This window comes from Phalaenopsis equestris, unplaced genomic scaffold (assembly GCF_001263595.1).
Source record: "Phalaenopsis equestris unplaced genomic scaffold, ASM126359v1 Scaffold000028, whole genome shotgun sequence".
NCBI lineage: Eukaryota > Viridiplantae > Streptophyta > Magnoliopsida > Asparagales > Orchidaceae > Phalaenopsis > Phalaenopsis equestris.
Genome location: NW_018164470.1, coordinates 164294 through 191513, shown reverse-complemented (window position 1 = coordinate 191513; position 27220 = coordinate 164294). Strand labels below are relative to the sequence as shown.

The window sequence follows — 27220 nt, the reverse complement described above, 5'->3', positions numbered from 1 at the left end:
AATCTTCTGAAACTCCATTTTTTGTCCCTTTATAAGATGCTATTTAAATCTTAATTAGTAGTCAAATTGAGAACTTGAATTGCTATGAGAATCTTCAATTGAATTTCTCCTTTGTTTTATCCTGACCTTAGAATTAGTAATTTCATATAGGTGGATTTAAATTAAATTTGCAAGTCTCATGTCATGAACTCCTCTCTTCTTTTAAGCATCATAAGTTCCATGAAAACCTTTTCCAAAAAACTCTTGTATGACTTCTTTAGCTCCTTTGCATGCTATTGGCCTCACCAACTACTACTTCAATAAGCTCTCTTAATAGCTTCCTTGCTTCCCCATTGGTAGCTAAACATGTTGATGTCTCCTTTTGTGAGTGCCAACCATGAAACATATGGTTGGTCCATCAATGCATCTCTTAAAGGTATCCTGTATGACTTCCTCACCTTTTTTTTTTTTTTTTTTTTTTTTTTTGAAGGGGGTTATCTGGTTTTTTTATACGAGATTTTTTATGTGGACATGAGGAAGACGTGTGTGGGAGACCAAAAAAAAGGAAGCTTATGGGCTCAGGTGGAATTGAGAACGAGAGAGACAAAGCCAGAGATAGTGCGGACCAAGCGGTGGTGTTGTTGTGAAATAGTTAGGTAATGATAGCACGCTAGGGGATGAGTCGTTTGACAGCTATCATGACTGAAAACAAAGGGGAGAACCATGAAACAACGAGGTACAAATAGTGAGTTGGTTTCAACACATGTTACTAAACAAGTTACAAACACATCACTTGTAAAATGAAGATGATACAATACTCCTTAGGACAGATATTAGAGATTCTAATCTCTAAATTACACAACAAAAATGAAAATTCTTCGAAACAGAAAAAAACACATAAATAGGTTCCTATAGAAAATAATCCTAATTACAAATAAATAAATAGGAAATAAACCAAAAAAGGCAAAAGTTCCTAATGAATTTGAGAACATGATTGAATTGATTTGCTCAACCACCTCTCGCGATTGTGGAAAGTCCCAGTATTTGCTTGGGATTGTTGCGGCATCTCGGATCCCGTAATATTCTAGGATTCTACAAAATCCTAAAGAACCAAACTCCTATGTCATTCTCCCAAATAAGAAGAGACTTCTTTTCTGGAAATACCTGGATCTGATTTTTTGATATAATTTCTCACAAAACACTTTAAAAGATTTGTAAAGTTGTAGTTCAACACTCTTGTCTAGCCATCTGTCTATGTCGAACTAGAACATAGCATTCAACTTCATAGTCTTCTAGAAATAGCTCAGAAATTTCTCATCTCTATTTGAAGTGATTACATGCCAGCCTAACTTAGTTAGGGTAGCATGGGAGACTGTAGGCAAAAAAGTCCTAAAACCACTTAGTGGGGGCTGCCCTGCGTCTAGAATCATATCATTTTAATATCACAAGGTTAGGCTCACTAGCACCTTTCTTAATGCCTCTGGAATGTAGCAAAACACACTAAAATTTTGGTTTGTGCTTGAATGCCCATCACAGTTGAAAAATACGCCTCTCATTAATGATAAATGAATAAATATTTTTATGGCCATCATGAAGTATACCTTATTCATACTACCACAATTGGCCTGATACACATCTATTGGTATGTCGTCACATCAAATCCAATTCTCCAACTTGTCTCCAATTGAAAATTTGATCAAACATTGCTTATCTACGCTAATTCTACTCCGTTTATTCAACCAAGTCAGACATTATAATTGAAAATGCTTCTCTGTAGTGAGGCTTATATTGTCAACCATCTATGTAGATATCTTTCACAACCGCCTCTATTGATAATGAGATTGTACATTTTTTCTTCATGGTGTAGTGGATATAAAAGATGTTCTGGCCAAATCTCTGTTGCTAAGTCTGAATGACATGTTGGATTGCTAGCATCACTCTTTTCAATTAGAATTTGATACTCTTCTTTGCGTCCTCTCATTCTCTTGTGTCTCTTATGTCATTGTTTAGGTTTTCTCTTACCCCCTGCTATTTGGACAATTGGACGCAATGAGCTCGAAATTCTGCCACTTGAAGCACTTTTTGTTTGAGACAAATTTGGAAGTACTATTGGTCTCCACCTTTTCTTTACTTTGGATTGGTTTTTCCTTGGACGAACTTTGCTTGGGTGCTCCACTAGGTCTTTGTACTCTTATTGCCTTATTTTAGGGTTGAACTCTATCTTTATGGTGTTGTGGTCACTTGGTGATGTTGCTTCTTTTCTTCCTTCAATGTTAGGATCTATACATCGAATATGAACTAATGCAGTTGCAACTGCACCACAATATTGATAGATGACTTCGATCCTCAAAGGTACCTTGCCAGTGTGTGCTCATTTGGTTTGACTAACTTATATTTCAACATGACTTTATCAAATTCAGTTATGTATTCCACAGAAGAATTTTTCTAATGTAAATTAAAATTTTATAAATTATAATTTTATAAACATATCCTGTCGGTAATACGAATGAAAATAATGCTACATCTCATTTTTCATCTTAGATCATTTGATGATCTTACTCTTCATATCTCATTGTCGAAGATGCTTGAGGTTCTCCCACCACAGTGGAGTGTTCTTTCTGAGCTCGATGACCGACAATTGAACTTTTTTGTTCTAGAGAACATCTCTGTACTCAAAAAATTGTTCCACTATTTGGACCCATGAAATCATCCAGATTCATGCAATCCTCAAAATCTTGAGATTCACCTTTACTCCAAAAACTTCATTTTTCTCTAATATTCAATACTAAATTACTGGAGTATTGGTTCTTTGTCACTGGAAATTTCATGGTGGAATAGATTCATTTCCTCATTTTGATCTGGTGAATCACTATTGTGGCTATTGTTGACCTCTCCCTGTTCTCTTCTTAAAGGTGATAAGCTTTTGTTGCAGTAGGTGGATTTCTTGTTGCATGTCCTTCTGGTAAGCTCATGAACATCTCGTTGAGCTTCTCTTGATACCGAAGTTAATTCAAATCTTAATTGAAAAAGTAAATATTATTGTTAAAAGCAAATAGATAGTTACAATCAAACACACTCGAAAAGGAAATTACATCAAACACAACACAAACCACACTAGGGCTTGATCAATGAGTGTTGGAGGTCGGCTAGGTGGTCGAGGAGCGGAGGTAGGTGGCTGAAATGAGTTGGGGGTGATTGTATGGGTTGGAATTTTGTTGGTTGCGAAGCAGGGACTGGAACAACGAATACAATAAGTGGGGTGGCAAGTAGAGTGGCGAGGAGTGGTGGGAAAGGCTGGAACAACCAGAAGATAATAGAAAAACAACATGTTTGTTGTTTTTTGGATGGCGACAGTGAAAGGGCAAAGCAGGGGGCTGCAGGACAAGGGCTAGTTGTCTAGGGCAATGGCCGCAAGCAAGTAGGGTTGAACTGGGAAGACTATAGTGAAAAACAACAAATGAGTGTTATCTCTCTACTTTTGAATTTAAGGTCAGCACGTCTTGTCTGTAATGAACTGATAAGTACTACTGCCGCATCTCCCGTTTCATCTGGGACCATGTAGTGATATAATTTTTTTCCTCAAGCTGGCATAGGTGCTTCAAAATTTGCCAACAAAATAATACACTATTCTTTAATTATTTGGTGCTAGTTTTACCATTTCGTCAAACTACTTGCTTTAAGTGCCACCAACCCGGACATATGTCGAAAAATTTCCCCAAATTGCGTCAGAAGGCTCTAGCAGATTCCAAGAGTAATGTTGCACCACATCAGTGGAGTTATGGTAGATCGAGGATAGTTGTATCATCAGGTTTAGTGCCAAATACATGTCAGAGACAACAAAATGTTCAACCCAGAGCATATGCATTATCACATCATAAAGCTAAGGACTCTTCGGACGTCATCACAGGTATATTTTTATTTTTAATATTTTCAACCCAATACGCTTTAAGCATCATAGGATTCATGTCATGTCATACATAAAATAAATAAGAATGTAAATATATTGGTTAGTGCCAACTCTAAATGTTAAATACCATAATTTTAATGATAGGTATTATATATCTTCAAAATATGCCGATAAAAGTATTATTTGATTTGGGAGCATCACATTCTTTTATAGTTGACAAATTGGCTAAAGTGATGTGATTAAATATCCTTTTGATGCCTATAATACTATCAGTGAGAATGTCAAATGGTGTTTTTCGGGATGTTGATCAATCATGTTTGATAGAGCTTATGATTGGAAAAAAGAGTTTTAATGCCAAACTTATTGTGTTGCCCTTGGTGGAATTCGATGTGATTATAGGCATGGATTGGATGTCTGAAAACTGTCATTATTGATTGCAATAAAAAGATTTTCAAAATAAACGTGTACCTGGGGAGACAAAAGTTAAATTTTTCGATGATAGAGGACTGACATCTATGATAATTACCTGTATGAAGGCCTGCAAATTGTTGAATCATGGAAGTCATGGTTTTCGTGCTTATGTAGCAGATACTTCTAAGGAAGTGCAGTTTTTGGGTGATTTTTTAGCGGCCAGGTATTCCTTGATGATTTACTAGGGTTATCAAGAATATCCAGAGGTATTCCTTGATGATTTACTAGGGTTATCACCAGTGTGAGAGATTGATATCAGTATTGAGCTCTTACCGGGTTCTGAGCCTCTATCCAAGGCACCCTACAAAATATCAATTAAGGAGTTGCAGGAGCTGAAAAACCAACTACAAGAGTTTCTAGATAAGGGATTCATTAGGCATAGCACTTCACCTTGGGGAGTTCCATTCTTATTTGTGAAGAAGAATGATGGGAGTTTTAGGATGTGCATTGACTACATAGAGTTGAATAAACTCGGTTAAAAATAAATACCTACTGTGGAGGATTGAAGAATTTTTTGATCAGTTGGAAGGGGTCTCTGTATTTTAAAAGTTTCATCTAAGGTCAGACTATCACCACCTGGGGATTAGAAAAGAAGACAGCGAAGACTGCTTTCAGGATCAGATATGGGCACTACGAATTTGTGGTAATTTCATTTGGACTGACAAGTACTCCAACAAGTTTCATGGATCTGATGAACATGATCTTCAAGCAGTTTCTGGATACTTTTGTGATTGTCTTTGTAAATGATTTTATGATGTATTCAAGGGATGAAGTCAGTCATTCAGGCCACTTGTATGTTGTGCTACAGGTTTTGAAGGATAATATATTTATGTGAAATTTTCTAGTATGGCTTTTTTTGGGCACATTATCAGTGGAGACGACATATCTATGGATGAAAACAAGTTGAAGACGAATGCAGATTGACCAAGCTCTACTATTGTTACTATATTCAGGAGTTTTCTAGGTCTGACTGGTTATTACAGAAGGTTTGTTGAGGGGTTTTCACAGATTGCTATGCTGTTGTCAAGGTTGACTCAAAATGCAGTAGTTTGATTGATCCAATCGTTGTGAGGAGGCTTTTCAGAAGCTAAAGACTTTCTTAATATTTGCTCTAGTTTTGGCCATTCCTTCCCGCTCTAATGGGTTTTAGATTTTTAGTGATGTATCTTTGAGAGGTTTAGGATGTGTGCTTATGCAATATGGTTGGGTCATTGCATATGCATCATGACAACTGAAGAAACTGTATAGAGTTAGATGTGAAGTTTTTACTAATTACCAAACTTTGAAATATATTCTTGCTCAGACAGAGTTGAACCTGAGGTAGAGGAGATGACTAAAATTTATTAAGATTTAGATATTCAGTATCATCTTGGAAAGACAAATGTGGTGATTGATGTGTTGAGTAGAAAGCTTCAGTAAATTTGAAATATTTATTCTCTTAGCAGGAGTAGTTAATTAAAGATCTTGAGAGGTTGAAAATATCTATAGTTGATTTTGGTGATGACAACATGATTCAATTAGATCAGTTGACGATGCAACCAACTCTAAAGGGCAGAATTGGTGATTCTTTAGCTAAAGATAACAGTATTTAGAAAGTTTTGGAGTTAGTTAAGACAAACAGTTAAGAGAAGTATGAGTTTGTGTTCCAAGTGTTGAAGACTTCAGGAAAAAAAATTTGGAGGAAGCATATTTATCTGGATATACTATTTACCCAGGGAGCAATAAAATGTATCGGGATCTCAAAGAAGCATTTATATGACCATGATTGAAGCGAAGTGTGACACAATTTGTGGCCAAGTGTCCTTCATGTCAGCTAGTGAAGGCGGAGCATCAGCGTCCCGGAGGTCAATTGCACTCTTTATCGATTCCAAAGTGGAAATGGGAGGAGATTGCGATAGATTTTGTGATTGGTTTGCATAGATATCGTTAGGGTCGTGATGTCATATGGATAATTGTTGATAGACTGACAGTCTGCTCATTTCTTGCATATTAAACAAACAGATCCATTTGAAGAGCTAGTCAAATTATATGTGGATCAAATTGTGAGATTGCATGGAGAGCCAAAATCTATTGCCTTTGACAAAGATGACAGGTTTATTTCCAGATTATGGAAGAAGGTTCGAGAAGCTTTGGGCACTCGACTGACTTTCAGTATAACATTTCACCCTCAGATAAATGGTCAGTCAATGAGGACTATTCAGACATTGGAGGATCTACTAAGGTTATGTGTTCTTGACTTTGGTCCCGGTTGGGAATCATATATACCTTTAGTAGAGTTTGCCTATAATAATAGTTACTAAGCTAACATCAGGATGTCTCAATATGAAATCTTGCATGGAAGGAAGTGCAGGACACCTCTATGTTGGGTTGAAACAGGTTAAATAAAGATCATTGGAGTTGATTTGGTTGATGATGCTACTGTGAAGATTAGACTGATTAAAGACATATTAAGGGCAATGCAGGATAAATAGAGAAAATACTATGATGTCAAGCACAAATCTGTTAAATTTGAAGTTAGAGAGTTTGTTTTTATCAAGGTCAGTCCATTGAAGGGTGTGCAACGTTTTGGGAAGGCAGGAAAATTTAGCCCCAGATTTAAGATTGTGGAGAGGATTGGGAAGGTGGCTTACAGATTGGTTTTACTAGCTCACATGTAGGGTGTGCATAATGTTTTTCACATTTCTTCACTGAGAAAGTGTATTACAGATGAAGCGAGTAGGGTAATAGCAGACTTAGTTGATATTCAGCCTGATCTGTCCTATATTGAGAAACCTGAAAGGATATTGGATTATCATTTGAAGAAGCTGTCCCTTTTTTTAAGATTTTATGGAAGTAATAATCAGAAAATGATGCTACTTGGGAAAAAACTCTAAGATGCAAGAAAGATATCCTCAACTTTTCTCTTGAGATATGTTTACTTTCGTAGTTATTTTCAAATTTTGAGGACAAAATTTTTACGAGGGGAGATTCTTATAACAAAATTAAATAATCATAATAATAATAAATTTAATACTAATAAATAAAATAAAGTGTCGGTTAGGAAGGGTGCACCCCATTGCAGAGCTCTTAACTCACGCTCTTTTCACACTTCCTTTCAATGGAAATTGAAGATCAAATGAGAGGGAAAGCAGAAAGATCGAGAAAGAATGTTGTGCCCCGGCCGGGTAAGGAAGAAGAAACTATAGAAGAAGAGAGCAAAATTAGTGCAGGGAAGAAGAGGAGAACGAAAGAGAAGAAGTCGAAGGAGGAAACCTTCGAATTCGAGTTCGAACCCTGCTTACAGAGGAAGGGAGATCGGCTTCGTACGCTGCTACCGTGCTTGCGTGCAGTAAAATGTTAATATAGTTCGAGCGCTATTCCTGCTTTAGTTAGTTCTAAGTATCGGGTCGAGTCGTGACAAGACACCTGAGCAAGACTTGTCCAAAGCCACTCTAGGAGAGAGACGAGTGAAATTAGAAAGTTTAGAGGTCGTGGTCGTAATCGTGGGGGCCAATGGGTTGAAGTGGGGGCCACCAGAAAAATCTAATAGTGGCAGAGAACGAGGAAGAGGCAATGGAGGTCTTTACAAATGAGGGTCACGAGCTCCTAGAGATGTTGCATAGAAAGCAGAGAGCGACAAGTGATTTGACTAAGGATGCATCCACCTTATCGTCATTCATAGGGAACACTGATATTTGTGCTCACTTTGCTAAGGTATTCATGATATACATGCTCTTGTCTCTATATTCATCACATGATCACCATAATATATGGTAGATTTTGATGTATATTGATATGTGATAGGTGCTACTAGTGAGTTCTCTTTATATACTTATCTAGCAATTTCAAAGAGCATTCAGATCGTTGATGGTACAACACAGCCTGTCGTTGATGGTACAACATAGCCTATAGTTGGTAATGGTACAGTGATGTGTACCAATTCCACGACTATGTCCAATGTATTGCATGCTTCTTCCTTTCTATTAAATATTTATTCATTGATGTCATTATACTCCACTAAAATGTGTTGTTTTATTTGATATTCCTAAGTTGATCTTTCAAGAAAAGGGAACTGACTGAACGGAGATTTGGGACTGACAAGTGGCATATTGGACTTTGGTAATTGGTTAGAGGGGATGGACTCAGCCTTGACATCCATGAAATATAGTGGTTGAGTGGGAGGATCTGGAAACAGTGTGGAGGATGTGTTGCTGCTATATCACAAGTGCGTGAGACACTCTTCGTTTAGTCTATTGATTCGTTTGTATCTGTCTTTGTATGAAGATGCAAATAGATAAAAACTTGTGTAATGCTTGTGAGTTTTGTAAGCGCACCAGGAGCTCTTCTGTTAGTTATGGTAACAGAAGTTGTGTTTTTGATTTGGTGCACTTAGATGTATGGTGATTTTGTTCTATAACTTTAATGAATGACTACAGATATTTTGTGACTTTCATTGATTTTTTCTCGTGTTACTCGATTATGTGTGATGAGAAACAAAAATTATGTGTCTGCTTTAAAGACTTTCACTGGGCAATTCAGAATCAATACGATTCAGTATTGAAAGTATTGAGGACTGATAATGAGTCATAGCATACCAACAAGATGTTTGGGGAGTACTTGCCAGCTTAAGGGATACAACATCAAATCACTTGTCTATACATACCGACACAAAACGGAGCAACACAAAGGAAGAACAGACATTCTAGAGGTAACTAAAAGCATGATTATCTCGATGAATGTCCCAAAGCACTTATAGGGGCAAACTATTTTGGCAGCCGCTCAGTTGATCAATAAAATGTCCTCAAGTGTTGGACCGGCGATCTTCTTGTGAATTATTGAAAGGAGATAATGGCGAGATCCTCTCATTGAAGGTATTTGGTTGTGTATATTTTGTGAAAGATAATAGACTATCAATAGGGAAGCTGGATCCCAGAGCTATAAAGTGTATTTTCATGGATTATTCTATCACTCAAAAGGGATATATTTATTGGAGCCCAACAGTAAAGAGATTATTTGTAAGTATGGATGTGAAATTTAGACAATTTAAACCATACTACACCTTAGAGGTGACCTCACCCTTTGGTGACTCGTTAGATGTTGGAGGTATGAGGCGATAGGTGGAGAGTAGTGATGGTGAGAGATTGGTATAAGTGGGAAAGATGCCTTATTTCGTTGTGTGGGAAGGATCAACTGAAGGAGAGCCGAAAAATGAGGACATGAGTCCGAAGGTCGTTGGACTCAAGCTCAAGGGAAGCAGAGGGTGTCTATGAGAAAAAGGCAGAATGAGAGAACAGTGTTTGCCTGTCACTCGTGCCAACAAGTCCCTTGTCACAGTTTACTCTGATTTCTGAGACACCTGCATCATCCACCTCATAATTTGATTACACAAGTGATACAATTCCTCTTTTTTATTCTCCCACTCTCATAACATTAAGGAGGACCTCTCGTAGTAATACAAGCCATCATCTTGATCGTTATTCTCCTAATCATTTTGGTTTTTCACATGGCATTGCCTATGTTATCTCATACTCTAACATATCACATTTACACAGAGCTTTCACTGCATCTTTGGACACTGTCTCTATACCCAACTGTTGGCAGGTAGCTAAGGAGAATTTAAAGTGGCAGTCTGCAATGTTGGAAGAACTTAGTGCTCTCGTTAAGAGCAGTGCATGGCAGCTCGCTTTGCTACCAGCAGGGAAAACGACAAGTGCAAATGAGTCTTCATAGTGAAGCAGTTCTCAGAAGGAATGATTAATCGCTACAAAACACGGTTAGTGGTTAGACGTATGACATCGACTATGATTAAACATTTGCACTAGTGGCAAAGATGAGCACAGTCAGGACACTCATCTCCGTGATTGTGAATGGTGGATGAAGGTACACCAACTGGATATGAAGAATGTGTTTCTTCATGGGAATCTGCTAGAGGAGGTGTACATGGAGATACCCCTTGCTTTGACACGAACCAAATAGTGGGCAAGATATGTAGATTGAGAAAGTCATTGTACGGTTGGAAACAGTCTCCTCGTGTTTAGTTTGACAGGTTCAGAGAAGAAATGGTAGGCGTGGGCTATCAACATATTAATGCCTACCACAAAATGTTCTTTCGACGACATAGTGGTCATGTTACTATTCTTGACGTGTATGTGGAAGATATAATTGTCATTGGGGATGATGAGGAAGAGTTGCTCAGTTGAAGGCAAATTTGGGCAAAGAATTTGAGGTGAAAGTCCTGGGACAACTTAAATACTTCCTTAGGATGGCTCTTGGAGTAGAGGGAATTCTTCTATCTCAGAGGAATGTTGGGATGCAAGTCAGCAGTTTCACCAATTAATCAGAAGGGAAAGTTGAGTGCAGAGGTAGGAGAGCCAGCTGATTACAAGAGGTACCAGAGTTTAGTAGGTCGTCTCATCTATCTGATTCACACTCGTCCCAACATATCATTTGCAGTGAGTGTGGTGATCGAGGCTCTCATGGATGCAGTGTATCAAATTTGGAGGTTTCTAAAGAGTGAGCCAAGGGGCTGATCTTCAGGAAGAATGGATATGTAAAGCATTGAGGGTTATTGTGACTTTGACTGGGCGAGTTGTACGGATGACAAGAGGTCCACATTTGGATCACGCATGTTCGTAGGGGGCAAGTTGGTCTCTTGGAAGAGCAAGAAACAGTTAGCAAGGTCAAGAATAGAGGCAGAGTATAAGGTCATAGCCTTAGGAGTTGTTGAGATGGTGTGGTTGAGAGCCTTGTTGGTAGAGTTGAAGGTGGACCAAAGAGCTCAAATGAAGTTGGGTTGTGAAAAGAAGTCAGCGATCAACATTGCTAACGACCGGATTCTAGATGATAGAACCAAACATATGGAGATAGTTTTTTTATGAAGGAAAAGCTGAATAAAAGACTACTGGAGCTAAGTCTTGTAGCCACTGGAGAGCAAGTGTCTGACAGCCTCACCAAAGGATTTAGCTCATTAGATTTGTCTGGGTTATGTGACAAGATGGGCTTAGTGGATATCCTTTGCTCATCTTGAGGGGTAGTGTTGAGATTTGTATCTAATTTAGTGTCCTATTTGTAAATAGAAGAAGTCTAGGGGTTTATTTGTGAATGTTGTAAGTTTCTTTATAAGCCCAAGCTATTAATGAAATGGGTAACATTTGTTGAGCAATAATTTCTTTTTAAAGGTAGTTATATAAGTGCAGGGGAAGGATTGCACGGCAAAAGTTTAGCAGCTGAGGTTGTTCAATCAAATATAATGCTGTAGTTGTGATTTGTTTGCAGTGAGGAAATGGGCTGCTCCATTTAATGAAATTCTGCAGCAGTAATGCGTAGGTTCATACTCAAGATTCGAAGGTGTCTAGTTCATGTTTCTTTAGGACGCAAATCTTCATATGACTTAACAGGAGGTCTATTCGAATTGATATGCTGCTGTAAAGATGCTTGTACTCTTCGGAATTTAGGCTGTCCCAAGTTCTCTAGTATGATCATTTTTTGCATTTGTGGATGAGTGAAGATTTCGAGAGCTTCGCAAATTGAATATTATTAGCAGAATGTTAGGTCATATGGCGAATTAGGCAGATGAACTGAAATTAACTTGAAACAGTTTAATAGTAGATTAATAGATCATTTTGTTCATATGCATCATGTATTTATAGTAGATGACTACCATGGATCATACGATTCCTCATAACTATGCCATGTTCTTACAAAACTACATATTAATGTCACCCAGTTCGCCTATTGAAGCCAAAAAGTACAAATTACGATTTATCACTTCCGTTCTCTATACAAGAATCCATTTGATATCAATATAGTTCACTTCCGTCTGACTTACACCAAACGAGATGACAACTAAAGGAACACAAGGTCAAATTTCTTCAGGACAATGAACCAAAAATGTTGGCCTTATCATTCCCCAGCAAATCGCTAACCCTTCAATTTTTCATGCACAGAAGAGCATCATACATGCACCGTGTGCTTAGAAAGAACATCCCTGCTGTATTCAATGTGAGCCTGAGCTCTGAAATCTGTGATCATAAGCATGGAAGTATGCTTCAATGAGAAAAGTTGAAAAATGTATTTTCTTTTTCTGCATATTGTCACATGTATGCCATCCTTAATATGCGTTCTAGTCATATGATCCCGGTGCTCTTATCGTTCTTGAGAGCGTGTTCAACTTCAAACTGCCAGTTCCTCTCAATTATCTATTGGAATGGTTTGGGGGAAAGGTTTTGTTTATTCAGGTATGCTAGCTATTTTCTAAAATTGGAATCCAAATATTAAAGCACGATCAACTATGCTTGATTATTTGATTATACTTTTTAATCAGGGGGTGCGAGACCCGCTCTCCAACTCCAAGGAACGGCTCTCCGTGATTCGGAAGTACTGTAGCTTGGCCACTATTAAAGAACTAGATGCAGGTACATTATTTTGAATCTGAAATGGTATATTTCTTTCTGTTCTGTAACCCCTGTAGCAATTCTCATTTCTTATCATCATCAGGTCATCATAGTTATTCCCACTCTTCGGGATAGGCCCTGCGATCCTCCATATCAAATCTCTCTAATTCAGTTTTATGCCATATTTTAGTTCAAACATGTGTTGGTCTATTTTGAACTTCTAGCCGTACTACTTGGGTCTACCTTTGCCTTTACTAATCCTCCAACAAGCCTTAGGGTAGATAAGCTGTTTATCTGAAACGTGGGGGTTCGACCCGTATTTCGCGTTTAATGTAAAAAACCAACTGCATTTTTCGATAAATTGCTCAAACCCAGTTTCCAAATGGTAAGACGGTATTTTCAAAACGCGCGGATAAGTTGCCCCAAACAAAACCTTAATTCCATCGGATTTGAGAGGATGATTTGCTCTTGCAGGTCATTGCCCTCATGACGAGCGTCCAGAGGAGGTTAATCGTTTATTACGAGAATGGATACTAACTGCTGAACTAAGCAACCCGTAGGTGAGGAGAAGCTGATTTTTCTTGTGGGGTAAGTACGTTGTTTCTAAGTTGCTTAAAGATAAATCTGTTTCGAGCACATAAAATTAGTCGGCGTTGCTGCTAAATTCAGTATATCATTTTTTTTTTCTGTCTTGCTAATTCTTAAACAATTTGGGACAAGGTTAGTGACGTTAATGGATACTTGTTTACATTTTTTTTTAGTTAAAAGATATTTTAAATGAAAGAGTTAAGAAAAGGCTATTTTGCCATTTTGCTCTGTCATAAGTTGCTCGTCTTTTAAATTTTTATGGAAAGAATTTCTTTAAAATATTTAATGAATTTTATCAGGGAAATTTGTATCCTTTATAATTTTAAATTTGATCTGTAATTTAGATTAGCTTTAACTTTTCCAATATTCTTAATGTTAAATTTAAAATCAGATAGAATTACATTTTTAATTTATATACAAATATTCATAAATATCTTATTAAAGCCTATTAACCGAATTTTAATGAAAAGATTATTTAAACAACCATCAAAATTAAATCTTTTATCTAGCCAATAACATTGAAAGTGAATACATAAATTATAGAAAAAAAATGTATAAAAATTAAATTGTTATGAAGAAGCAAATATTACAAAATTCATGATTAAAAATGTAAGTGAATGAAGGATTTCTTGGAGTTTAATTTTTATTTTATTTTTTTAAAAATTAAAGTCGGTTTGTTTCAAGTATTTTATTTTATTTATTTATTTAATTTTGAAAATTATGTTTTAATTTCAATTAGCAAGTTTTTTTTTTAAATATTTTTTAATACTTTTATAGGAATTACAAATGTCGTTCAACATGATTTAAATTTTTCAATAATACTATATAAAAGATTATGAAAATTTTTAACTTAATTTAAATTAAAAATTAAATTTAAAATTATAAAATAAAAAATAGAATAAAATTTGTTAATTATTTTAAAGGAAATCTAAAATAGGCAAATTTAATAAACGTTGAATTCTTTTTCAAACTCATTAAGAATATTTTTTTTTTCAATAACTAAATAAATTATTTGGAAATTAAAATCAAAATAGAAATAAAAAGATTATGATAGGTTGTCATTTAGGGTCTGTTTGGGGCAACTGCAGCTTAGCTGCCCTAGAAATTTGCTACGGGGCAGTTGATTGGCTGTTTGTTTCGGGTGTTTGAAAATAACAGTCAAGCAGCTGTTTCTGGACAATTGATCATTATGTCATTCTTTAGTAATATTGTTTATAATAGAACTGTCATTGTCGTATATTTGATACTTCAGAAACAGAAATTCACTACAAAACAATACAAAAATTTAGATGCACGTCTCACTTAACAGCGAGTACCAAGAGTGCAAAAAAAAAACTATTAAAATTATAATTAGTATAATGATTATATTGTTGTTAACATGTAGACGGTGTATGACCCCTACGAATAGAATTATAAAAAATAGGTGTCTCAAATGTCCTCGTGATTATAATAACGTCGTAGATATGTCACCCTTTTATCATAGGGAATCGTGACGAAAAAATCTCTACGAGTAGAATTTTCAAGCAACTTTACCGCAAATAAGTATAGGGGCAAATCCTCTAAAATTTTTTGATTTGCATTCAAGATTTGAACGTTCTGCTCAATGGAATTTTCCTGTGATATATGCGGTTATGCGCTGTTATAAGCTACTAGATTTGATATCTGGTTTTCGAGGAAAGCAACTCCAGCTTTCTTTTTACTCTCCACCCGTTGACGCTCATAACGACAGGTAGACTGGACTTCATTGAGATCCGGACTGGATACTTTGGTTGAATCACCCTATAGGTCGATTGCCAAGTTTTTTTGGGTGTCACAGAACCCTATCTCACTGGGCGCATATGCATATTTTTCTGTAGCAACGACACCCTCAAACATTCGATCCAACTTCTCTAACTCTGGCTCAAGTCCACAAAGTTGAAATTTCTTCGTAGCGGGCACTACCTACAAAATCATAACATACACTTCATTTAGTAAATAAAAATGAAATTGACCGAATTAGATGAAATGGAATATTTCTTATCGCAAATTTTCTGTCTACCACATCTTCGCCTCCGGAGCATCAATGATTCGCTTCACCGGATCCTAACCCAAGCTCCTTGATCCTTGTTTCAATCCCTTCCAAATTTTTCAATCCTTCTTGAGTTGATCTCATTTGTTCTTCAGTTGCTTCCTGTCATACTCTGGCTTGTACTCTCCTTGAACTTTTTGATAATATTCTGCCACAATTTCTTGTTGAAATATGTAGTGGCTTTATTGCCCAAATCAATTTTAATGAGGCAAATGTCATGAAAGATTATTTTTGTTTTCTTATTCCACAGTGCAGTTATTGCAGCCTCTTTGGCCTTGGTCATTTTACTACCATGATAGCAAAAAAACAAACAGACATGAGTAAGAACATTCAAAAAGAAAACAACGCTACATTTCTCTGCCTCATTTCAATCTGATTGTCATAGTGTGTGAGTGAGAAACATACTTCTCTTATCATAACATTGCCCCGGGTGATATCACTAGTAAATTTCAATAGCTTTGAATGGAATTGCGGTCTCATTCTTTCTTTTTCTATACTTCATTTCACTGTGTGTGTGTGTGTGAAATATAATTCTATTCTCATCAAAATGTCATAGGTGGTACCACTAGTAAAATTCAGTGGTTGAGAATGAAAGTATACATATTTGTTGTTGGTAGTGAGTTCACAAAAAAAAGGAAAAACAGTGCTCACATCACTGTCTCATTCTTTCTGCTTCTCTGCATCGTATAGCAGTGTGTGTTAGTGAGAAATATATTTCCATTTCATCAGATTGCCACAAGTAGTATCACTAGTAAATTTTAGTGGCATGAAATGGTATTATGCATATTAACTATTAGTTGTGAGACCATTAGTAAATTTCAATGGCTGGGAATGAAAGTATACATATTTGCAACTAGTTGTAATGCAAACAAAAAAAAGAGAAACATTGCTCACATAACTGTCTCATTTTTTTTTCTACGACTCATGTGTGAGAAATATACTTCTCTTCTCAGCAAAATGTCGTAGGTGATACCACTAGTAAAATTCAGTCATTTGGAATGAAAGTATACATATTTGCTACTTGTTGTGAGATCAAAAAGAAAAAGATAAATAATGCTCAAATTTTATTTTATTTTCTTAAATGTAAAGTCGATTTGTTTCAAGTATTTAATTTTATTTATTTATTTTTAATTTTGAGAATTATTTTTTTTATTTCAGTTAGCAAGTTTTATTTATATATTTCTGAATACTTTTATAGGAATTAAAAATGTGTTCAACATGATTTAAAGTTTTCAATTATAATATTTAAAAGAATATGAAAAATTCAAGTTTATCTAAATTAGAGATTAATTTTAAAATTATAAAATAAAAAAAATTATTAATAAAAATTTGTTAATTATTTTAAAGGAAATCTAAAATTGGTAAATTTAATAAACGTTGATTTTTTTCAAACTCATTAAGAATAATTTTTTTTTATTTTTCATAACTAAGTAAATTATTAGGAAATTAAAATGAAAATAAAAATTAAAAAAAACTATGATGGTTCACCAATTTATGGTCTGTTTGGGGCAGCTGCAGCATAGCTGTCCCAAGAAACTGCTGTCAGGAAACTGGCTGACTGCTTATTTCAGTTGCTTGAAAACAACAGTCTAACAGTTGTTTTTGGACAAATAATCATTTTGTCTCTGTTTAGTAAGATTATTTATAAAAAAACTATCATTGTCATATATTTGATACTTTAGAAGCAGAAATTCGCTACATAACAGTACAAAAATTTAGATACACGACTCATTTAACAGGGAATACCAAGAGTGCCAAAAAAAAGTCAACAACTATTAAAATTACAATTAATATAATGATTTTATTGTTCTTAGCATGCAGATAGGTGTCCTGCGGGTAGAATAATAAAAAATAGGTGTCTCAAATGTCTTGGTGATCATAATAACTTCGTAGATACACCATCCTTTTATTTTGGAGAATCATGATGAAAAAACCTCTGTGGGTAGAATTTTCAAGCAACTCAACCGCATTCAAGATTTGAACGTTCTGCTCAATCAATAGAATTTGCATGTATTGTATGTGGTTCTGCACTGCTAGAAGCTACCATATTTGACATCTTGTTTTGGAGGAAAGCAACTCCACCTTTTTTTTTATAGAACGACGGGTAGATTGGACTTCATTGAGGTCCGTACTAGGTACTTCGATTGAATCACCTGATAGGTCAAGTGTCAATTTTTCTTGGGTGCTATAGAATCTTGTCTCCTGTGCGCGCATGCATATTTGTCTGTAGCAACGACACACCAAACATCTGATTCAACTTCTCCAGCTCTAGCTCAAGTCCATAAAGTTTAAATTTGTTCACAGCGGACACCACCTATAAAATCATACATACACTTCATTTAGTAAATAAAAATGAAATTGAACGAATTAAATAAAATGGAAAACTTCTTATCGCAAGTCTTTCGGTCCACCACTCTACGAAGCATCAATGGTTCGCTTCATCGGATCCCAACCCAAGCTCTTTGATCCTCATTTCAATTTCTTCCAAATTTTTCAATCATTCTTAAATTGATCCCACTTGTTCTTCAATTGCATTCTGTCATACTCTCGGTCTGTACTTTCTTTTAACTTTTTGATAATATTTTGTCACCCTTCCTTGTTGAAATATGTAGTGGGTTTATTGCCCAATTCAATTTCAATGAGGCAAATGTCACAAAAGATTATTTTTGTTTCCTTGTCCCACAATGCAGGTGTTGCAGCCTCTTTAGCTTTAGTCATTTTACTATTATGATAGCAAAAAAACAAACAGACATAAGTAAGAGCATTCAAAAAGAAAACAACGCTACATTTCTCTGCCTCATTTCAATCCGATTGTCACAGTGTGTGAGTGTGTGTGTAAGAGAAATATACTTATCTTATCATAACATTGCCCCAGGTAATATCACTAGTAAACTTCAGTGGCTTTGAATGGAATTACACTGTCTCATTCTTTCTTCTTCTATGTCTCATTACACATTGTGTGTGTTTGTGTGAGAAATATAATTCTCTTCTCATCAAAATGCCACAGGTGGTACCACTAGTAAAAATTCAGTGGCTGAGAATGAAAGTATACAAATTTGCTACTAGTTGTGAGGAAAAATAATAACAATACTCACATTACTGCCTCATTCCTTTTACTTCTCTTCATCATATAACAGTGTGTGTGTGAGTGAGAAATATATTTATATTTTCATCAAATTTCCACAGGTAGTATCACTAGTAAATTTCAATGGCATAGAATGGTATTATGGAAATTTGCTACTAGCTGTGAGACCACTGGTAAATTTCGATGGTTGTGAATGAAAGTATACATATTTGCAACTAGTTGTGTTGCAAAAAAAAAAGAAAAACATTACTCACATAACTGTCTTATTTTTTCTTTTTCTATGACTCATTTTACAGTATGCATGTGTCAGAAATATACTTCTCTTCTCATCAGAATGCCACAGGTGGTACCACTAGTAAAATTGAGTTGTTGGGAATTAAAGTATATGTATTTGCTACTAGTTGTGATGTAAAAAAAAATTAAAAATTAATTATCACATCGCTGCATCATTCTTTCTACTTGTCTTCATCATATAACAGTGTGTGTGTGAAAGAAATATACTTCTATTTTCATCAGATTGCCACAGATAGTATCACTAGTAAATTTCAGTGGCATATAATGGTATTATGCATATTTGCTACTTGTTGTGAGGCCACTAGTAAATTTCAAAAACTGGAAATGAAAGTATAGATATTTGCAATTAGCTGTGATGTCATTAAAAAAAATATTGCTCACATAACTGTCTCATTATTTTTTTCTTATATGACTAATTTCACTGTGTGTGTGTGAGAAATATACTTCTCTTCTTATCAGAATGTCGCAAGTCGTACCACTAGTAAAATTCAGTGGTTGAGAATGAAAGTATACATATTTGTTACTAGCTGTAAGACAAAAAAAAGAAAAAGAAAAAAAAATACTTGCATCACTGCTTCATTCTGTCTACTTCTCTTCATTATATAACAGTGTGTGTGAGAGTGAGAAATATAGTCCTATTTTTATCAGATTGTCATAGGTAGTATATCACTAGTAAATTTTAGTGACATGGAATACTATTGTGCATATTTGCTATTGGCTATGAGATCGCTAGTAAATTTCAATGGTTGAGAATGAAAGTATACATATTTGCAACTAGATGTGATGTAAAAAAAAAAACATTGCTCACCTAACAGTCTCATTCTTTCTTCTTCTTTGACTCATTTTCACTGTGTGTGTGAGAGAAATATACTTCTCTTATTATCAGAAAGACACAGGTGATAACATTAGTAAAATTCAATAGCTATGAATGAAAGTATACATATTTGCTACTAACTGTAAGGACAAAAAAAAGAAAGAAAAAATGCTCACATAACTGTATTATTCTTTCTACTTCTCTTCATCATATAGCAGTGCATGTGTGAAGAAGAAATGTACTTCTATTTTCATCATATTGCCACAGGTAGTATCACTAATAAATTTCAGTTGCATAGAATGGTATTATTCATATTTGCTACTAGTTGTGAGACCACTAATAAATTTCAATGGTTGGGAATGAAAGTATAGGTTGGGAATGAAAGTATTGCAACTAGTTGCGACGCTAAAAAAAAAGAACATTGCTCACATAACTCTCTTTGTTTTTTCTTCTATGACTCGTTTCACAGTGTGTGTGTCTGAAATATATTTATCTTCTCATCAGAATGTCACATGTGGTGCTACTAATAAATTTCAGCGGCATGAAATGATATTATGCATATTTGCTATTAGCTGTGAGGCCAAAAAAAAAATGAAAAAATATGTCTGGCTTCACTGTCTCATTCTCTCTATTTTTCTGCCTCATTTCACAGTATGTGTGTGTGAGAGAAATATGCTTCTCTTCTCATCAGAATACTGTAGATGGCACCACTAGTAAATTTTAGTAGCTTTCAATAAAACTAGACGTATTTGCTACTAGCTGTGAGGCAAAAAATAAAAAATAAAAAATATGGCTCACATCACTGTCTCATTCTTTCTACTTTTCTGCCTCATATCATAGTGTGTGTGTGTGAGAAATATGTTTCTCTTCTCATCAACATGTCACAGATGATACCACTAGTAAATTTCAGTGACTTTAAATGAAATTAGACATTTGCTACTAGCAGTGAGACCCACCAGGGAAAGATCCGCCACACCAAAACCATCACCATATAGAAGCACCAAACCAAAAAAATATTGTTGAATTCACACAGTGCAGAGCAAAAAGAAACGAAAATGTCTCAAAAAATATAGAGGGAGGGGATACCACAATAATGTGAACTCTAGCACGCGTCAATTAGGGCAGAGGAAGAAGAAGCTCCACAGGAAATAGAAAGAGCAGGAAACAAGAATGCAGGGTCGAAAAAAGGGTATTAGCATAAAAATCTTGAGAATAAACGCAGGCTGCGGGTTTGATTTTGCGGCCCGCTGCCGCGCTAAAGCAGCTGCCCCAAACGGGGCCTTAATGGGACTACTTATGATGGGCTACCAGCCCAGCCAATTGACGACTAGCCGCTTCTTAAATTTTTACATCCAAATATGCTTTAGCTAAGCAAAATTAATAAGTTCTCTTTTTAAAATTTGTCCAAATGTGGCCATCCCTTAAGAGGTAATGGTCACATAATCTGATTTGCGCTGCTGTTGCTTCAATTTTTTTTTATGATCAGCTCCAAAATAGTTTCATTACTCCTACAAATTACATGTCTGAACTATTTGTAAGACTCCATGACTGCATTTTTATTCGAGCTCGATGCAGATTTAAATATTTCTCCAATGTGTACGGCAAACCTTGACCAGCATCTATTCAAAAGACTCTGCGCAACCAATCTTCTAAAAAAATAACCTTGGTCGACCAAACGGTCCAAAATGTTTGTGTGGTCTAAATTGATTAAAAATGATCGATCCAAGTGTCATTTTAGTGGATCTCAAGGCTAACACGGCTTACCATTATGCAGGTTTCAGAACCGCACATCTTTTCTGAAGGCCTGGAGCCTGCTCCTGCAGGCCTGATGTGGAGATGTGCACGTACTGCTCCAGCATCTTTCAAAATAATGTAGACTATTGCATTGTATTGTTCTATCCCTGCATTATTGATTATGAATTTGTGGGCCCAGTATCATACTCAGACACTACATTGCCTTGACCAAGTGAGAATTGTATCATTCTCTTTTATTATTATTATTTTTGAAAGACAGTTGATGATGGAGGTGAATTTGCTTTGATTATATGTGCAGGGACAGTAACCTGTACTATTCTGGTGATTGTTTGCTGGGTTTTTGTCCTTATGGATGAGCGGGCACTTTGTACATGTTTCTTCTGTGTTTTATTGATATATTTTTTTATAATGCAATGACACGTGAAGTTGACAGATGAGATGGTGCTTGATGATTGGAGCGTATTTTCTGTCCGGACTCCTGACGTAAGTCTACGTGCGGCGGAGATTAATCCTGAGTTATTTTCATGTTAATTTTTGGTTATTTTCAATAATCCCGAAATAACCCAAAAATAAAGACCGCGGGTTATTTCAGGATTATTGAAAATAACCTGAAAATAACTCAAGAATAACCTAAGGGGCACTTAGAGCTACATCAGGTGTCTGGACAGACAATGCGCTCCTCCACTAGGGATATGAATGATTCATAAAGAAGAAATATTAATCATATACCCATAAAAAGGAATAATACCAAATTAAATGATTTTAGGATGTATTAAAATTAATATCATAAGTTACTACTTAGCATTACTTGCAAGATGAATGAAAAAAAAATAATAATAATAATGAACTTATAGGCACAACATGATATTATCACGAAAAAGCTTGATTACTTTTAGCTTTCTATTCTTTTGAAAATTTGAATTGTCATGTCTTTAGGTCCAATACAAAAAAAAAAAAAAATAGGAGCCTATTTGCAATGATTTTTGCTTTCTATCATTAATTTTATTTATATTTTCATTTGAAATAAAATATATCTGACGTTTTTGTGAAATAAATGAATTAACAAAAATAAGAAAAATATGAAACAAACATGTGTTTTAAAATTAAATAAAAAATAATTTCAAAGTTTTCTTAGGGAATATCGACGATTGGGGGTTAATTGGTCATTTAATAAAAAAAAAATATTAGATTTTCATTCTAAACTATTTTGTGATTCTTCATACTTGAACACTCTACATTGTATGCCTCAACCTAAATTTCATACATATCAACACAATTTCGATGTATTTTGGGGATATAAAATATAAGATCTTAATCAAATGCATCACACAACAAAGAGAGCTATTAATAATATAATCAAAGATGCATTAAAATTATTCATCTTAGTAACAAAAGTACTATATATAATCAAATTATCTAAAATATTTTACGTTTTGATTGTTGAACTCGGTCTGTGATTTCATGTGAAGAACTTTCTATTTTGCAAATTGTTAAAAAGTATTATTAATTGGAGTCAACATGTGCATTTATATATGAGAATGGATCATTTTATTCATTGAATGCATGCCATTATACCAAGTCATCACTTTGCTAGGTACTATAGTGAGCAAGCCTTGAGATTCTTAACCAATACAAACTCGAACGTTCATCCTAGGCATTGGTTACTACTTGTAAGGAAGGAAATGATCTCTAAACCCCCCAAATTTTTCACTAGAAGTGTACTAAATTAGTTAAAAATTTACATTAATCTATGAATCAAGAGATTGGTTATTTCGCATCACATTCACTTGTAAGCATAACATAACAATAGAAAGTAGTAGTTCAGGCTATAAGCTACCTTTATCCTATATTTTGAGTCAAGCGAATGATTTTGAAACTTACCTTTATTCTATTAGAGCTTGAACAATGCTCGTTACAAACATAAAGTCAAGTCATTTCTCCCATATATGAACTTAACATTAAACTATAAAGCATAAGAGAACTCTATTTTCTCGTCTCTTAATCCTTAAGTCTCTTATTGAACTCAAGATTATCTTCTTAAACTTTTTCTTCTGATTAGATAAGGCCATTAAATAATACTTAATCATCAAGGTGTCTAATTAAGCTTCAAAAACTAATTTTGATCGTTAGAGCCTTGATTATTGAAGCCAGACAAATCTAGAAATATGTAAAATAGGCACATTTGAGTAAGACATCTGCTAACATGATCTAAAAGCTTTTTATTAAACCCAAGTTTCTACTTCTTCCATGTAGATTGTGGAAATAAACTCTTAACTGTATCTTTGTATTTGAAGCATAACTTAGGATGAATTTTTAGTGCGGTACACAATTTTTATTCTCTAATTGGGTCATTCTACCATGTTTAAAGCTCGAAATTGCCTAGCAATCATGCTGCAGAAGTAAACCAACAATTACTTCATGGTCAAGATGGATTACAGTTTCCACTCTATCTCGCCACACAACATTCTGGAAACCTAAAATCAGAGATTCATTCAAGTGATCGACCTCCCATATCAATTGGAGAATTCTGTTAATATTTATTGTTACACATATTACAGTCGGATAAAAAAGATATTGTTGCCCACAATCAATAAAGGAAACATATAATATAAACAATTGCCATGGACCAATGAAGCATCTCTAGTTCTGGAAAAATTATTGCATGCATATACCGCATGCAGAGATGCGTGCGGTGTCCGATCCTAACCGTAGATCACGGTGATCTATGGCCAGGATGTATTTCGGTGGACCCCACTTCAATTTTTTTTTTCAAAAAAATTTTGATTACATCGTGACCGTAGATCGGACACCGCATGCATCTCTGCATGAGGTGCATGCATGCAAGCAGAATTCTTCAGTTTATAACACCTCGTTCTTCAAATATATAGCAAGGCAGGCAGCAAAGCAATTCCAACGATTTCACAGATTAAAATTAATCATAATTACACCAATCAACCTTTAACCTAATATCAATCACACCCGCGCCTGAAATGAACCCCCTTGCAGGATCCGTTAACCCTAGAACGATCCAGATCTGAGCCGACGCTAGAGCTCACCAAAACACAGATACATGTGAAAGTAAAGCTGAAAAAAAGAGAGATTTTTCCACACACATACCAGCCATATCCTCCCAGCAAACAGACACCTTTAACCAGATGATCCATCAATGTTAAATGCACAGAAAATTCCGAGCAGCTCTAGATTTAACTATCAGAACTTGATTCACAGCAGAGCGAGATCAATTAGAAATCATACGCCGAAGGCCGGCAAGGCCTCTTGTTACTCCCAGGTACGCTGGGCAACTGAGGCACGGCGAACACGTCCTCAGAACTCCATTTCTCTCTGCTCGCTTCCTTGTTCGAAGCCTCCTCCACAACGTCGAAAACGCCGGCGCCGGAGATAGCCCGCGACGGGGGCGCTTACCGGATGAAACTGATAAAGTGGTGCCTCGGGAACAAAGAAATTCCAGTCCGCCGCCGATGCTACTCCGATATTTCCAGCGTCAACATCTCCCTCCACTACTGGCGCCAACGCATCACTCTGCATCATACAATAGCAGCAGGTAATACTTCAAAACTTCATAATGTAAAAACTAAAAACGCAAGAAACAATAAAAACAACGGAAATTTACATGCATAGCCTCTAATTCTTATGCATTTACTAAACACGCAAAAAACTAAAAACGCAAGAAACTAAAGTTTAGATTTTTACAAAGCCAGCATCCTATCTATGGATGAAAAATGTGAATTTCACTGTTACAGACTGTGGGAAAGGATAAAAATGACAGTTTTAGTGTGAGATAGTTAAATCCATAAGAATTAGGTGCCGATAAATTATACTAGTGTTTTTCAACTGTGTTAACTGAATTTTTTACCGAATGAATCATTACTCAGAATAAATTGTCAAGAAAGTTCCATTATTTCAATCACAAGTTCAGAAACACATTTGATAAATTAACAAGATAAATAAAAGATGCAATCCACAATTGCATCTGTCCCTCCCTATATATTCTGTGTGCTCTAGTTTGATTTCAGGACTTCGTTATTACGTAAATCTAACGCAACGACTCCAAACCTGATAGAAGACATCACCAGCGGTGTAACTGACGGAATCATCTAGCAGAAAATCCTCAACAAGATACCCAGGAAGCATTTTAGTCAGGTACTCGGAGATGCTGCTGCTACCCTCAGCCATGGGCGACGACAGACACCTAGAGACTTTCTTTTGAGAGATGCTTTGCTCATAGAAGACATCACCAGCGGGGTAACTGACGGATTCATCTAGCAGAAATTCCTCAACAAGATACGCAGGAAGCATTTTTATCAGGTACTCGGAGATGCTGCTGCTGCTGCCCTCAGCCATGGGCGACGACAAACACCTAGAGACTTTCTTTTGAGAGATGCTTTGCTCCGACAAAGGCGAGGAGACTGTACTAGTTACAGAAGAGAGCCGAGTACCGGTGAGGATGAAGCGGCTGTGCTTCATTGTAAGACCGTTTGAGGTATGAATGGAAGAGTCGCATTCATGGAAGAGTATGGCTCTGTCATCCTTGCAGAACACAAAACCCCGTCTTTCCTATCACAGCAATCATAAATAAATCAAAACTGTTCCTTCGACCCACAAACAATCTAAAGCCGTTTAATTGGTCGCTTGCTGGTTTAAAAAGAAAGGTTTCGCAAACCTGGCAGGTGTCGCAGAGAGGGTGCGGCTGAGCGGAGAGGAGGGAGAAGCGGGGATGCTTGCCGGCAAGCTTGTTGGCGCTGTGTACCCGGAGGTCGCAGCCGTAGCAGAGGGCAGCTTCGTCGGCGCAGCACAGCACGGTGGCCTCCCCGGCGCAGCAGACATCGCAGAGTATCTTCATCTCTCCGCGCCCCCTCTCCGTTATGCATAATCTTAGTCTAAAGGAGCTGATTTTAAGTGAAGGAAGATGACAGGGGATAAACATGCTGGTGACTTGGGGGGCATTTTTTTTAGCGTACGGTCAATGTTAGAATATAGTTAGTGGCAGCTGAATAATGTATCGATGGCTTGCCATTGGACCGAATGAAGATGGACGCTGGAAGCGAGGATTCGTGATACTTCAAATCGATTTTATAATATCTGGAAAGCGTGCAATTGGCCCGCGTGGAGATGGGTGCTGGAAACGAGAATTTTTTATATCCTGGGAAAAATTGGGTTACAAATCTCACTAATTAAGCTATGTTTAACAATAATCTTTCTAAAGTCCTGCGCTTTGGTTGGTTTGCTTGCTGTGAAAAAGGAGGATGCAGTTTAGTTGTAAACTTTGCAATATGAAATTCAGCATGGCCATGGCTGGTTTGGTGTTTCCACCAGATCACGTTTCTTCTTTATTTGTTTGCACCCCAGAGTTCAAATGTTGGAACTCATTTCTATTTGGGAGTTATAAATATAAATGTTCTGAGAAAGATTCATGTAGATATAGAGATATATACAAAAAGTGAATTCTGTGCTCCAATGTGAAATAAAGAATATTTGAGATGCGCGCCTTTATGCTCTATTGACTCCTTATTCGTGCCTTTATGCTCTATTGAGTCCTTATTCGTGCCTTTATGCTCTATTGATTCCTTATTTATATGTTTATAGGGTCATATAAATGAAGTAAATCAATAAAGATATCTTCTTGATACATCTCAAATCTTTATCGTTCGGCATGAATGTTGAGGCTTAACATAGATCTCGAGACGAATTTTTAAGCAAGATATTCAAATCTTGCTAAAAACTCATCTAAAATTCCGATTTCAACAAACTTATAGTCAAACTGATCGACTCTACAAGAAGAATACAATGTTACCAAGATTGCTCAATTCCGGCATTGTTAAGGCACCCAAATGTCCATCAAATAACGTTTGATTGAAGGAAGTTATCC

General features: G+C 35.9%; 2 protein-coding genes across 2 annotated transcripts in view; one reads left to right on the top strand and one right to left on the bottom strand.

The window, feature by feature from the left end:
• Window positions 1-21434, top strand: part of LOC110018628 — a 100192-nt gene extending 78758 nt beyond the window's left edge. Inside the window, exons 13-16 of the mRNA XM_020715990.1 lie at window positions 12463-12573; window positions 12660-12750; window positions 13204-13317; window positions 21353-21434. Of these exons, the coding sequence (XP_020571649.1) occupies window positions 12463-12573; window positions 12660-12750; window positions 13204-13289 (288 nt within the window). The 3' untranslated portion in view covers window positions 13290-13317; window positions 21353-21434. The remainder of the gene's footprint in view (window positions 1-12462; window positions 12574-12659; window positions 12751-13203; window positions 13318-21352) is intronic.
• LOC110018632 (B-box zinc finger protein 20-like) lies at window positions 14947-26834 on the bottom strand. Its single transcript, XM_020715997.1, has 7 exons — window positions 26015-26834; window positions 25408-25908; window positions 24757-24873; window positions 24451-24478; window positions 21343-21479; window positions 15178-15258; window positions 14947-15096 (listed from the first exon to the last, which is right to left on the bottom strand). The coding sequence occupies exons 1-7, from the start codon at window positions 26192-26194 to the stop codon at window positions 14947-14949; spliced, it is 1194 nt and encodes a 397-aa protein (XP_020571656.1). The 5' UTR covers window positions 26195-26834.
• Window positions 26835-27220: the final 386 nt, after the last annotated feature.

Bases quoted from the DNA above. Each gene is read 5' to 3' on its own strand.
- LOC110018632 (XM_020715997.1), bottom strand. From the start codon at position 26,194: ATGAAGATACTCTGCGATGTCTGCTGCGCCGGGGAGGCCACCGTGCTG. The intron at 24,874-25,407 runs GTTTGGAGTCGT...TGTATGATGCAG, and splicing joins CTGGTGATGTCTTCTATCAG to AGTGATGCGTTGGCGCCAGT. The intron at 15,097-15,177 runs GTTGCTACAGAA...ATCGACCTATAG, and splicing joins ATCGAATGTTTGAGGGTGTC to GGTGATTCAACCAAAGTATC.